This window comes from Spermophilus citellus, assembly GCF_964194105.1.
Source record: "Spermophilus citellus genome assembly, chromosome: 19".
Lineage (NCBI taxonomy): Eukaryota > Metazoa > Chordata > Mammalia > Rodentia > Sciuridae > Spermophilus > Spermophilus citellus.
This window is the reverse complement of record NC_138201.1, coordinates 19,958,090-19,972,905: the sequence shown is the minus strand read 5'-3', so window position 1 is coordinate 19,972,905 and position 14,816 is coordinate 19,958,090. Positions and strand designations below refer to the sequence as shown.

General features: G+C 44.2%; 1 protein-coding gene across 1 annotated transcript in view; it reads left to right on the top strand.

Annotated features, from left to right (window-relative positions):
- Positions 1–348: 348 nt before the first annotated feature.
- LOC308638593 (uncharacterized protein) overlaps positions 349–14,816 on the top strand; it is a 57,044-nt gene continuing 42,576 nt past the window's right edge. Inside the window, exon 1 of the mRNA XM_081276221.1 lies at positions 349–739. Coding sequence (XP_081132347.1) covers positions 686–739 — 54 coding nt within the window. The 5' untranslated portion in view covers positions 349–685. The remainder of the gene's footprint in view (positions 740–14,816) is intronic.

Genomic DNA, 14,816 nt, shown 5'->3' with positions numbered 1-14,816 from the left:
TCTCCTTATTGTGCTCAGGCTCAATGTGGGCTGCAGACACAGATTCAACTCAGCTGGAGGAACATCAGCTCTCAGGCTGCCAACGGGATGGGAGCCTCCTCCAAGGCGCCTGCCAGGCCCCAGTGAGCCTCCCCCCGCGCTGGCCTTGATGCACTGGGCAGTTCCCAAGGGGGAAAGGCCAGTTCTGCTTGGAGAATTTTGCACAGATGAACGGAGGACAAGTCAGCCTCCCTACCACGCTCTGGGTGGTCTTATTATAGGAGGAGGCCCAGGTGGTGAAACTGTCAAGAAATGACTTCAATTTCCTAACATCAAAACCCAACAGAATTCAGAATTCTGGTCACCCTAACCCTGACCCAATGCCCAGACCTCAAAAGGAAAAGAAGAAACCTGCAGCCCAACCCTGCCATTCTGGCCTCCTTCTTGCCTGGAGCGGATATCACCCCCCTGTCACTTAGAAAGAAGGCTCGCTGGGCTCAGGCTGGGGAGAGCGAGACTGACGGACGCCCTGTCCAATCAGAAGCCCCCGTGCTGAGCGCTGACCAATCCTGAGCGCAGCCGGCGAGCAGGGGGCGGGCTTCCGCGCGGAAGTGGGGACTTATTTCTGCGCGCTCCGCGGTTCCACTCAGCTTCCTGCAGTTGGACTCCAGGCTTCGCTCCTGCCCGGGACCCCGGTGGCCCTGCCATGCAGGGGCCGAAGCTCCCCAGGGCAGGCTTGGCTGCCGGGCACCAGGAGACGGTGAGTGTGCGGTGGCCCCTGGCGCCTGGACCGGGAGGCTCGGAGGGAGGGGCGGCCGTCCGGCGGGACTGGCTGTCCGCGCTCTCTGCGGCCCAGGCCTGCGCCCCTCGGGCACAGCGCCCCGCAGTCCCCCGGGCCAGCCGGGCGGGGAGCGTGACAGTGGCCGAGACCCTCGGCCTCCCCTTCCCCGGGGGCAGCCTCAGCCCCGGCTCGGGTCGTCCGTGGCCGGCAGCGCGGTGCCCGGCGTCTTCCGGGCTGTGGTGATTGACAGGTGGCAGCGCGGGAAAGATCCAATCTCCAAGCCGCGCGATGGCGCTCAGCTGGCGTCCCCCAGGCTGGGGCGGGGGCGCTGGCGGCCTCAGCAAGTTGGCGAGCCACTTGGAGACTCAGGGAGACCCTGCCTGGAAATGAAATGCAAAATAGGGCTGGGGGTGGGGCTCCGGGGTCCAGGGCCCCTGAGTTCAATGCCAGGTTACCCCCCCCCCCAAAAAAAATCCAATCTCCAAACCCCATTTTCCTGCAGGAGGGGAGCTGAGGAGAACAGGGACCTCGCTGATTCCTGAGCTAGTTTTGTGGAATTTATTGTTTTGTGTTTTGTTTTGTAGTTGACGGAAGGTGCTTTACCACTCAGCCATGTCCCTGGTAGTTTTTAGTTTTTATTTCTGAGCGCGGGTCTAGCCAAGTTGCTGAGGGTGGCCTGGTTAGGGTTGGATTGATAATGACTTTTCCGTTGCAATTAAGTGTGTGATTTTTACATCCACGTGGGCTCGTGGGTGGACTCTGTTCACGCACGACTTGATTCCTTGATGACAATTGTAACAGTACAGCTTCCCAATCCACATATTACATAATAACTTCTTTTTTTTTTCTCTTATAATTCAAAAGTTTCTTGGTTAAGTTTACATATATTTAACTTTGTGGATGAATTTTAGGACTGGGTGCTTCCATTAAGAGTAAAGCATGCTGGATTGTTTATTAGTGCATCAGAGTTACACATAATACCACCTGCATATGGCACCCTGTAAAACTGACCCATGGTATTTTATACTATTTTTAAGCTGAATGTACCATGACTATTAATATATCATCCTGGTCCTATGAACTGTTTGCAGCAAGTCCCTGCGGTGGGGGACTCTCATGTGTCTTTAATAGCAAAACAGTTCCCGGTTAAGAAGCAGTTAAACTCCTTGAGTTTATTAGAATTCTTTTGTTTCCTATCTACATTGATGTATTTCATCTTCTCTCTGATAGGGTTTTAGTTTACATTTCTCAGGTTTCTAAAGTTGTTGGATTCTTTTTATTCTTATTATTATTGAACACACGGGTATCTCCTGTGCAAATTGGCAGCTCAAGTCTCCTCCCTGAATTTCTTCTGTGGTGGATTTGAGTGTCATGACCGTGAGTATCACCAGTCCGTGGGCCCTTTTCCAACCCGAGGGGGCTGGGATCTGCAGGGGTCTCAGGTTTTTCTTCCCCCTGAGCTTTACTTTATTTTGGGGGGCGCATGGGGGACATAGTGGATTGAATGCAGAGGTCCTTTCCCACTGAACTACATCCTTCCTACTTTTTATCATTTATCTGGAGACAGAGCTGAGAGACTGAGTCTGGCCTTGAACTTGGGCCCCAGCCTCCCGAGTGGCTGGGATTACAGATGAGGCCCTCCTGCCTGGGTCCCCCTGAATGTTCTAAATGTAAGGGAAGCAAAGTGTCAGATCCAGAACCCCATCTCCCAGACGAAAGCTGTACACATGTATCCATGAATTCCTCAAATTCAAGTCCCCTGTCCCCATTTCCAGGAAAAATATTTGTGTGAGTTTGTGTGTATGTTTGTGTATGTGTATTCTCCCTTTCTCTCCCAGGCCAGACACCTTGTCAGAATGTCTTTGGGCTGAGTGTCCCCCCTGTGGACTGCATGTCCCAGGGGTCTCACGCCCTCTGTGACATTTTCCTGGTCCTGTTTTGGCTCTGCCTGACACGAGGATCCCACACCTGGCTCAGCTGAGGTCTCCTGAGCATCTGGTAAATCTCAGCCACCTGTTGACCTATGAGCAGGTGCATTTAGGGGAAGTAGTTTCTCAGGGGAGTAGGTGATGGCCCTGTGGCTGGGAGGAGTCTCCTTATCCAGAAGCCACTTCAGATGTCCCTCGTCCTGGCTCCTGTGGATCCTGGAACAGCAATGGGCATGCAGCCATTTATGAACACACTGGTTCAAGTTCCTTTGGAAATGCGTCCAGAGTGGTTGTTACTCTGTTAGCTTTTAAAGAATTCCATGCTATTTTTTAAAATGGCTGCACTGAGCTTACATTCTAGCCCCTTGTGAGCAGGTCTCTTTCTCCATACCCACGTCGTTGGAGGACTGGTTCCTTCACCTGTTTGATAGGAGCCTTCCCCACAGCTGGACCCAGGCTGCTGTAGCTCTCCTACTTGGCTGGGGACTGAATTCCTGATGCAGTTGGTTAGGACCCAGGCTGCCTGTGCTCACTGCAGGAAGGTGGTGTGAGCCTATTCTAGAAAGAATCAGGGAGCAGGGGTTTTGACCCCTTTTGCTTCACTCGGGGGGGGGGGGGATTGTAGTTCCAGGGAAGTACTCACACACCAATGTGAAGCCCCTCCTTGCTGATCTAGGGAGATTTGCACATGCGCAGTTGCCGTTGCTCCCAAAGCTTGGTGGGTTAGGATGGAGTCCATGAATGGGAAAAAATGTTGGGACTCTGAGTGCCTGGACATGCCCCTTCCAGAAAGAACTGGTCAGGCCTGGAGTTATTACTGAGGTAGGGGGGAGAGGGCTCAGGCAGGGCTGCTGGGTGGAGTGCATTTGTCCTGTCTACCCTTAGGGACTGGCTAGAGAGGAGCTCGACTGTTAGCAGCCACAGATTGCAGATCATGCTGCAAATCCCTTCTAGGGATAAACTGGGACCCTTGATCTCACTCCCCTTCTGCCCTGGTCCCATGGATAAAGCTCATGACCCTCCACAGCCATAGAAAACCACCCCTTTTCTCTCCTCCTGATACTTGTGTATATCCAGCTCACTCTTCAATGAGCAGAACACAAATTGCGTTTCCAGCGACAAGTCATTTCGTGTCCCATGTGCTCCATTTGTGGCCCCAATCAGTCTTCCTCTACTCTGGGTGACACTGGATGGGGGTATTCTGTCCCAATTATGTAGCACATCGCTCAAGGCAGGACTAATGCCCAAGTGTCCCCCAACTTTGCCTGCCCTTCGGACAGTAGAGATTTTCTGAGTGGTCCAATGCATAGGTCTCTCAGTTCATTATAACTTTATTTAAAAGGGACTCAAAACAGAAGTAGGTGCTTATTGGGTGTATCCATGTGTGGAGAGAATCCAGGAGCCTCCTATTCTGGTATAATTTTGAAACATCATCCTCCTCTATTTGCTTCTTCAGGGTGCTGGAGTATAATCCAGTACCACGCACGTCCTGCCCCCAAGCCCTACCAGTGCTCTGCGCCTCCAGTTCCCACACCTCCCTTCACGTTGGGTTGTCTTGTTCATTCACATCAAGTCCTCTGCTGGAGATGGCTGCATTTATCTAGGCCTTTTCATTGCACTTCATAATAATAATGACATTTACATACATGCGGAGTCATCTATGAAATTTCTGCATTGTGATTTTCTTGGTCCTCAAATTTCTGCAATATGATAATTTTATAACATGCATTAGTGCCTGGTAATGATAGCTCCTGCTTTTGCTCTTAGAGTTCAGAATTCCTGGATAATTTCATATCGATTCAACCTTCCAGGAGAATTTTCAAACTGTTTGCATTGGTCCCTTCTTCAGTGAAAAGGAAATCATGGTGACATTTTGATGGGGTGTTATCCTAGATGAACCTTTTTGAAAAAAAAATTGATTTAAAAAATAAGTGGCAGCAGAATGTATTACACAATTTTTCATATCTGTATATAAAGTAGGTTGACACCAATTCATGTCTTCATACATGTACTTTGGATTACGATGCCTATTACATTCCACCATCCTTGATAATTCCCTGCCCCCTCCCTTCCCCTCCCACCCCTCTACTCCACTCTAGAGTTCCTCTATTCCTCCCATGCCCCCTCCCTACCCCACTATGAGTCAGCTTCCTTATATCAGAGAAGACATTCAGCATTTGTTTTTTGGGGGATTGACTGACTTCACTTAGCATTATCTTCTCCAATGCCATCCATTTACCTGCAAATGCCATGATTTTATTCTCTTTTATTGTGGAGTAATATTCCATTGTGTACAAATGCCACATTTTTTTTTATCCATTCATCTATTCAAGGGCATCTAGGTTGGCTCCACAGTTTAGCTATTGTGAATAATGCTGGTAAAACATTGATGTGGCTGTGTCCCTGTAGTGTGCTGGTTTGTTTTTTTTTTATGTCCTTTGGGTATAGTCTGAGGAGTAGGATGGTTGGGTCAAATGGTGGTTCCATTACCAGTCATTTTGTCAATTTTAAATTGGTTCTTTTGTTTTAGTTCCATTGATTTCAGCTCTGATTTTAATTATTTTGTGTCCTTTACTGCTTTTGGTGTTGATTCATTTTCCCCCTAGGGCTTTGAGATGTAATTTTAGGTCATTTGTTTGTTGACTTTTTTTTTTCTTAAGGAATGAACTTTCCTCTTAGTAATGCCTTCACAGTGTCCCAGAGATTTGATATGTTGGATCTGTGTTCTCATTCACCTCTAAGAATTTTTTAATCTCCTCTTTGATGTCTTCTGCAACCCATTGTTCATTCACTAGCATACTATTTAGTTTCCAGGTGTTGGAGTAGCTTCTATTTTTATCATTGATTTGTAATTTCATTCCATTATGATCTGATAGAATGCAGGGTAGTATCTGTACTCTTTTGTATTTGATAAGAGTTGCTTTGTGGCGTAATATATGGTCTATTTTAGAGACGAATCCATTTGCTGCTGAGGTGTCTTCACCTGTTAAAGGATGAAATAGTCTATGTATGTCAGTTAAATCTAAGTTATTGATTGTATTATTGAGTTTTGTAGTTTCTGTTTGGCTTTTGTTTGGAAGATTTATCCAGGGGTGAAAGAGGGGTGTTAAAGTCACCCAGAATTATTGTCTTGTGGTCTGTTTGGCCCTTGAACTTGAGAAGAGTCTGTTTGAACATAGATGCTCCATTGTTTGGGGCATAAATATTTGTAATTGTTCTGTCTTGTTGGTGTGTGGTTCCCTTAAGCAGTATGAAGGGTCCTCCTTTATCCCTTCTGATTAGCTTTCACTTGAAGTCCACATTATTTCACACAAAGATGGAAATCCCTGCTTGCTTCTGCAGTCCATGTGAGTGGTAAGATTTTTCCCAACCTGTCACCTTCAGTCTGTGGATGTCTTTTCCTGTGACATGAGTCTCTGGAAGGTAGCAGATTGTTGGGTCTTTTTTTTTCCCATTCATTCTGCCAGTCTATGTCATTTGATTGCTGAGTTTTAGAAATTAACATTCAGGATTATTATTGAGACATGATTTGCATTCCCAGTTGTTTTTGTTTATTTTTAGTGTTTAACTTGTTTTCTTTGATAGGTTTTTTCCTTTAGAGTGATACCTCCCTTTTCTGACTTTCATTGTTTTTCATTTCCTCGTCATGGATGCCAAGGATGTGCTGTCGTGCAGGTTTCTAGGTGCAAATTCTTTTAACTTTTGTGTATCCTGGAAGGTTTTTATTTTGTCATAAAAATAACATCTAAATCAAAATCTAAAGTTTAATTTTGCTGGATATGATTCTTGGTTGGCATCCATTTTCTTATAGAGCTTGGTTTATGTTGTTGCTGGATCTTGTAGCTTTCAGGGTGTTTGTTGAGAAATCAGCAGAGATCCTAATCATTTTCCCCTCTATGTAATCTGATTCCTTTATCTTGTGGCTTTGAAAATTCTCTCCTTATTCTGTACACTTGGCAGTTTCATTATGAGGTGCCTTAGTGTGGATCTTTTGTGATTTTGTACCCTTAACATCCTGTAAGCTTTTTTTGTATTTGATTTTTCAATTCAGTCTTCATGTTTGGCAATTTTTCCTGTATTATTTCATTGAACAAATTGTCCTTTTTTTAGTTTGGACCTCTATTCCTTCCTCTATCCCAATGATTGTTAAATTTGGTCTTTTCATGTTATTCCATAATTCTTGAATGTTCTGCTCATGGTTTCTTATCATCTTCACTGTGTGGTCAACCTCTTTTTTGAAGATTATATAGTTTGTCTTCATTGTCTGAGGTTCTGTCTTCCAAGTGATCTATTCAGTCGGAGATGCTTCCTATTGAGTTTTTAATTTGGTTTATTGTTTCCTTCATATCAATGATTTCTATTTATTTTTTCCAGAACTTCTATCTCCTGATTGAAGGAATCTTTTGATTCCTGTATTTGCTTATGTAGCTCTTTGTCAAAAAAATCCTTTGCTGCCTGTATTTGCTCTCTTATATAATCCTTTAATCCACAGAAAATTATGTACATCCTCCATTCCTTCTCTGTCATTTCTTCTGCTGTTTTGACCATGGATTCTAATAATGGAGCATCTTTGTTTGGGGCACATTCTTCCCTTGGTTTTTCATGTTGTTCATGCATCTTCCCTTCTAGCTCTGTGTTTTCAAGGTGTTACAGTTTTTACCCTGGAGGCTTATAGTGTCCCTGCAGGATTCCAATACCTCTACCTTTAAGGGGGAGAGCAACACACACAGAATCCAATACAAACAATATGAAGACTTAAAACAAATTGCTCCTATTAAGGTGTTTATGGCTTTTCCACAAGATACAGAAAAGGCGAGCTCAATCATTATCTACAATATAAACAGTAGGTTTGCAAAAGGGTCTGCAGTTTCTAGTGTGGACAAAGGGAGAACCACGAATAGGGTGTAGGATGAGATGTTGAGGGAGTAAGAGTTAAGGATATAGAGTTATTAGGTCTTAGGAAGAGTGAAAGAGGAATGAAATGTTGGATAGTATCAGGAGAAAAGAGAGAAAGTGATTTTGGGGAAATATGTAAGTGGGAAGACAGTAGCGAAAACAAAAAAACATCAAAATTAAAAAATACAAAATGTAAAAATAGGAGATAAGTGATATACAACACAACTGTAGTATACTATTCAGACCTCCCAGACATCAGTAGCCTAATCCATGAGAAGTTTTTGGTTTTACAAATGTTGGGAATATGAGGGCGGAAGAAGAGGGAGAGAGAAAAGAGAAAAAGGATCTCAAAGATATAAGGATTGGTTTTCCTGCTTCTTTTCTCACCTTCTTGTTGGGGTTGTCTGTTGTTTGCTGGTGTCTCCACCCTCAGGATGGTAAAGGTTGTTACGGTGGGAGGGTTGGTCTTGGGGGTAAAGTTCTTGGGATTGGGGTGTAGCCCTTGCCAGTCCCCATGGGAGACTGCACCCCAAGGATCTCGTCTGGGGCCCACCTGCAGACCTTACAATTCCTGGTCTCTGATTTAGGCTCTGAACTCTGGGAAGTAGAAAGGGAGGGGTACTTCAGACAGTCAGAAACCCCTCTTTCCAGAAGTCTTGTGGGATGTGCCGTGAGGGCTGTACCTGTTGTGGAGAGCCATTGAGCAGATCAGGACAAGGCTTTGGAAGCTATGGACTGGCCATGTGGCCGCAAGCACTGTGGGGGGATAGCAACTGCTGGGGAGGGGGTGGATTTGGGGACTCTAGGTACCTTGATATTGCTTCTGGGCCCCAGCCTCTGTCCCAAGCTGAGAGTTGCCCTAACTCAAGATGATGACAAAGATGTTCCAAGTTGGAGGTGGCTGCTTTCAGAGATGGGGTGTTGGTTGTGTCGAGCTGGGTGGTGGCATTCAGTGACATGTTAAGAGATCCAGCTCTTTGGCATGCAGTGTTGTGGCTGGCAGCTGTCTCTAGACCCTGTCCAGTGTCCCCAGGTGCAGGCCACCATGATTGCAGTGTCCCAAGATGGAGGGACACTGGGGGAGCCCCATGTTGGTAATGGGGGTCCACACAGGAGTGGTGGCTGGGGAGCCTGCAGGGCAGTGGCCACCAGGATTCCTGCATGGGTGGGCAGCTAGGAGTCCTGAGTGTGTGCTAAATCTGGTCCTGCTTGGGTGTGGTGGCTGGAGGACCTGTGTGGGCTTTGTGGCCGGCATTCCTGCATGGGAGAAGTGGTCAGGGGTCCTCTAAGAACTCTCAGAAACGGTATTTCCACTGCTTGAATCTTAGGTTACAGAGCAACACAGCATGAAGCCTCCCTCTAGCCCCCATCTTGGGTTTAATCCCTGTTTTCTGCAAATTAAATTAACCAAGTGACCAAATGCTCATGCTAATCTGATAGCTGCTAAAGCTGGGTAGTTGTGAAAGTTGTGCAAATATTTTCCAAAATATGGTTGAAGGTTACTAGCTTATTTTTTTTTTTTTTTTTGTAAAGAGCAAGACCTTGGGCACACAACTCCAACTGAAGTATTAGTATTTCATGCTTCTTTCTTTAATTGCAGCTCATTTGAAATGTGAATATGATATTCTACCCTGAGGAAATAGCCCCTCTTTTGTCTAGGTGATATCTTCTAACTTATGCTGTAAGGAATATTCTGAAGCTAAGTGTGACAATTTTTAAAATTTGCAGTGAACAACCTGATTTAAACAAGGGGATACCTGATTCTCATATAGATTTCCTGATCATACTTGTTTTAGTTTTGGAGATGGGTGGATTCTTTGCTGATTCTGTCTTTTTCTAAATTGAGAATAGGAAATTCGTTGGCTGGTGTGTGTCTCATCTCCTGGGCCTGGTAATGTGTGTTTGCAGCAGATTGTGGTCTTGTTCTCTTGGTTTCTGACTTGCAGGGAATAGTTTTGCTGAGATTCTCACCAGTGTCTTTGCCTTTGTCAAAGGGGTATTGCAACTCACTTGTGTTTCTCGCTGTCTCACTTTTGTAGTCTTTCAAGATGTGATATGAGATAGAAGTGTTTTTAAAGTGGATATTTTTAATGTAGGAGTTCAGTAAGTACTGTTAGAAGCAACAGATGAGCTCAGAACAGTAACAAAATTCTAGATCACTCAGTTGTTTGTGTGCATAAGAAAACAAATAGCAAACATAAAATTAAAGAGAGAGTTCTAATGACCATGATATCAAAAGCAAAATACTTGGGAATTTTTTGAAAGATGTGAACACTTGAACATTTAACATGACCTTTTCCCCCACATCCTCGCCAACACTTATTGTGGTTTGTCTTCATAACAGCTGCCATTCTGACTGGAGTGAGATGGTCTCTTATGTAGTTTTGATTCGCATTTCTCTAATTGCTAGAGATGATGAAACTTTTTTCATATTTGTTGATTGGTTCTATATCCTTTTCTGAGAAGTGTCTGTTCTGGTCCTTGGCCCATTTTTTGATTGGGTTATTTGGGTTTTTTGGTGCTTAGCTTTTTGAGTTCTTTATATACCTTCAAGATTAGTGCTCTTCTGATGAAGGGTAAAAATTTTCTCCCAGAATGTAGGCTCTCTGTTCACCTCACAGATTATTTCTTTTGCTGAGAAGAAAATTTTTAGTTGGATTCTATCGCATTTATTGATTCTTGGTTTTAATTCTGGTGCTATAGGGTCTTCTTAAGGAAGTTGGGGCCTAATCATTCATGATGAAGATTAGGGCCTGCTTTTTCTTGTATTAGATGCAGTGTCTGTAGTTTAATTCCTACGTCCTTGATCCACTTTGAGTTGAGTTTTGTGCATGGTGCAGTTGCTCTTTAAAAGTGCCAATGTTGACATAAGAAATTCTTTCTATGGAATGTTTATTTTTAATATCTTCCAAGTTTGCTCTTTTCCTTAGGATTTTCTTCCCTCTTTACTTTAATGAAATTTACTTTTTCCAAAGTATTGAGATGGATAATGTGCTAATAAATTCTTAGCCATTTAAGGGCTATCGTAAGTGTATTTTTCCTTATTAACCTCAGATTTCAATGCATGTCACTTATTTTACAAACTTACGGAGGTTTAACTGATACCCATTAGCCTGTACATACGTAAGGTCTATATTTTTATCTTTTGTCATATGTACACACTCGTGAAACCAGCACCACAATCAACAAAATCATCACATTCACAACTAAAGTTTGCTTCCTAATGTCTTTTTCTTCCCCACAACGTGTAGCCCTGGAGGCTGCTAATGGAAGCAACCAGAAGGTAGGAAGGAGGAGGGAGAAGAGGAGGGAGGAAAGGCAGAGGGGCAGCCCGGGGTGAAGGACGAAGGTGACACCCTGGGGCAGACCCTGAGCCACAAGCAGATGAAGGGATGGCACCCTAGTGTTCTTCCCACCTCGCTTCCCAAGGGTGTCCCTTCCCAAGCCCATATTGGCTGTCACAACAACATCTTTTTTTCGGCCAGGTGGGATCCACTTTATCTTCGTCCTCCCTTTCTTCCTCACCTGCATCCCACTAACTCCCCTCGCCATCCTTTGCAGTTTCTATTTCTTCATCAGCCCCCTCTCCTTCTCCTCTTCCACTTCTTTCTTTTAAATATATTTTTATTAGTTATTGATGGGCCTTTATTTGCATGTGGTGCTGAGAATGGAACCCAGCGCCTCACACGTGCCAGACTTGTGCCCTGCCTCTGAGCCCCACCCTTCTGTTCCATGTCTCTATTTTTCTCTTCCCAGCCTTATCCTTCACCTCTTATCAGCAGGCCCTTGGCACTAAGTGACCACGGCCTCATGGTCTTGTCTGAGCTGGGGCTGGGGCCATGCTTGGGCTGGTGTGAAAACTGGGTCCCTGTGTCTGGACAGAAGGGTCCTGCAGTGCAGAGTGTGGGGGCACTGGAGGACCTTTCCCAGTGGTGAAGGTGGCAGTGGTGGGGGCTGGTTGGAGCACCCTCATAGAACCCTTTCCCACCTCTCCTCTGTCTAGGGTAGAGTTGCTCTTTCATGGCACACACCTGAGTACAGAGCACCACACCATCTTCCAAGATGCTTTACCATTTACCTTTGCCACTGCAGGCTTGGCCTTTCCAATCACTCAACGTCCCTGTGGCCATCAGTCTTACAGTTGTGCGTGGGTGCTGCCATTGTTTTTCACCCTTCCTGGGGGATCTACAGTAGTCTGTGCTGCCTGGACTACTAACTTCCTTGAAGGGTCCTGCTCAACACTCATGTTCATATATTTATTTGCCACCTGCATATTTTCTCCCTTGTGAAATCACTTTTGAAATTTCTCATCTGTGCTGGGCTCTGCTGGGATGCCTTTTTTTCCCCAAAGAAATGTGAAGTACTTTGAATATTCTGCACTCTAGGCTCTTTACTAAAAATGTTCGTGGAAAACTTCTCCCTTCCTAGATCTTCCTTTAAACATTGAGATCCACTGACTTAAGATGACCAAAGTAGAATCCTCACCTATTTCTAGGTGAAGTCCTAGCAATATTCAGGGGGGAATCTTGGAAAAGAGAAAGGAACAAAATCAGAGAAGAATGAATCCAAACCCCAGAGTGTTGAGGTGAGTACTGTGGCCCCCGTGCCCTGTGATGAGGTGACCAGGGACCTGCACTGTGGGTGAGGACAACACTAAGTGGGTTGACCCAAGGTTACAGCAACCGGGGAAGTGACCTGGTCTAGTCGAGATCATGGTCCCCCCTGCTGTCTAACCTTGACTCCATTCTCAGCTCAACTTCTGGGTGTTCCTGCCTCCTAGGAGCTTTGTCAGGTTTTGAGATCTCTAAGTCCTCCACTAAGTATTGGGTGGCATGTCCCAGTCAGGTGTCTCCCCATCTCCCTGTGTTGGGGATCTGTCTCTGCCGTTCTGAGTTTGCAGACCAGGGTCCTGTGATTTTCTTTTCCCTGGGCTTACAGCTGCATTTTCTGACTTTTGGGCAAATATTGTGAGCAAGGACAAGCTCCCTGGAGACCTTCCCTCTCCTGTTCCTGAGGGACTAAGCTGTGTTTAGTCTGAGGGTGGCCATCAGTGGACCTTTGTGTTTTCTATAACTTGGGCTTCTCCATCATCACACTTTAGAAACCTACATGAAAATAAGGAGATTCCAGCGGTTCCTAGAAACTGAGATAGTTTCTTTTTGCATACTCTTGAAGGAGGGTGACTCTGTTTACAGTGTTAACATTTCATTGTTAGGATACTTAAAACACTCAAGTTAGAAAAGGAATTGCTATTACTTTTATGTGATGGTAACGTTTGTGATGTTTTCTTTCATAAGCAATACAAAGGTGTGTTTTCTGCAATTTATTTCTTCTAATTTGTTATACATGGGCAGAATGCACTCCAACGAATACTGCACCTAGAGAGCACAAGTTTTCATTTCTGTGGTTATACACAAAATAGTCACACCATGCGTTTCTTCATACATGTACTTGGGGTAATGTTGTCTGTCTCATTCCACCAGCTTCTTTACCCCCATGCTCCTTCCATTTTTCCTCCCTCCCCTTTGCCCTACCTAAAGTCCCTCCATTTCTCCCATGCTCCCCCCTCCCCATTATGAACCAGCCTCCACATACCAGAAATCATTTAGCCTTTGATTTGGGGGGATTGGCTAACTTCACTTAGCATAATATTCTCCAACTCCATTTATTAGAAAATGCCATGATTTTATTCTCTTTCAATGCTAGTATTCCATTGTGTATATACACCACAGTTTTTTAATCAATTCATCTGATGAAGGGCAGATTGGCGACACAGTTTAGCTATTGTGAATTGTGCTGCTATAAACATGGATGTGGCTGTGTCCCTGTAGTATGCTGTTTTTAGATCTTTTGGGTATAGTCCGAGGAGAGGGACAGCTGGGTCAAATGGTGGTTCCATTCCCAGATTTCCAAGGAATCTCCACGCTGCTTTCCATATTGGCTGCACCAATTTGCAGTCCCACCAGCAGTGTAGAAGAGTACCCTTTTCCCCACATCCCCGCCAGCACTTGTTGTTGTTTGACTTCATAATGGCTGCCAATCTTACTGGAGTGAGATGGTATCTTAGGGTGGTTTTGATTTGCATTTCTCTAATTGATATGTTGAACTTTTAAAAAATATTTGTTGCTCAATTGTATATTATACTGTTTTTTGTTTGTTTTGTTTTGTTTTGTTTTGTTTTTTTGGTGTTGAGTTCTTCATATACCCGAGAGATGAGTGCTGTATCTGACGTGTGTGTGGTAAGAATTTGCTCCCAGGATGTAGGCTGTCTCTTCACCTCACTGATTGTTTCTTTTGCTGAGAAGCTGTTCAGTTTGAATCCATCCACTTACTGAATCTTGGTTTTAATTCTTATGCTATAGGAGTCTTAATAAGGGGCCTAATCCAACATGATGAAGATTTGGACTTACTTTTCTTCTCTTAGGTGCAGGGCTCTGGTTTAATTCCTAGGTCCTTGATCCACTTGATGTTGAGTTTTGTGCTTGGTGAGAGATGGGGACTTAATTTTATTTTGCTGCATATGGATTTCCAGTTTTCCCAGCACCATTTGTTGAAGAGGCATCTTTTCTCCAATGCATGTTTTGGTACCTTTGTCTACTATGAGATAACTGTATTTATGTGGTTAGTCTCTGTTTCGGTACCAATACCATGCTGTTTCTGTTACTATGGCTCTGTAGTATGGGTTAAGGTCTGGTATAATGATGTCCCCTGCTTTACTCTTCTGCTAAGGACTGTTTTAGCTATTTTGGGTCTCTTTATTTTCCTGGGATTAATTACATCATTGCCTTTTCTATTTTCATGAGGAATGCTATTGAGATTTTGATCGGAATTGCATTAAATCTGAAAAGTGATTTTGGAATTATGGTCATTTTGATAATATTCTGCCTATCCAAGTGCAAGATCGATCTTTCCATCTTCTAAAGTCTTCTTTAATTTCTTTAGTGTTCTGGAGTTTTAATTGTAGAGGGCTTTCACCTCTTTCATTAAGTTGATTCCCAAGTTTGTTTTGTTTTGTTTTAGTTTATTGTGAATGAGGTAGTTTTTCCTAGTTTCCCTTTCAGAGGATTTGCCACTGATGTACAGATTGCCTTTGATTTATGGGTGTTGATTTTGTAACCTGCTACTTTGATGAATTCATTTATTAGTTTTAGTAGTTTTCTGGTGGAATTTTTTGGATTTTCTAGGTATAGATTCATGTTATCAGCAAATAGTGATAGTTTGAGTTCTTCTTT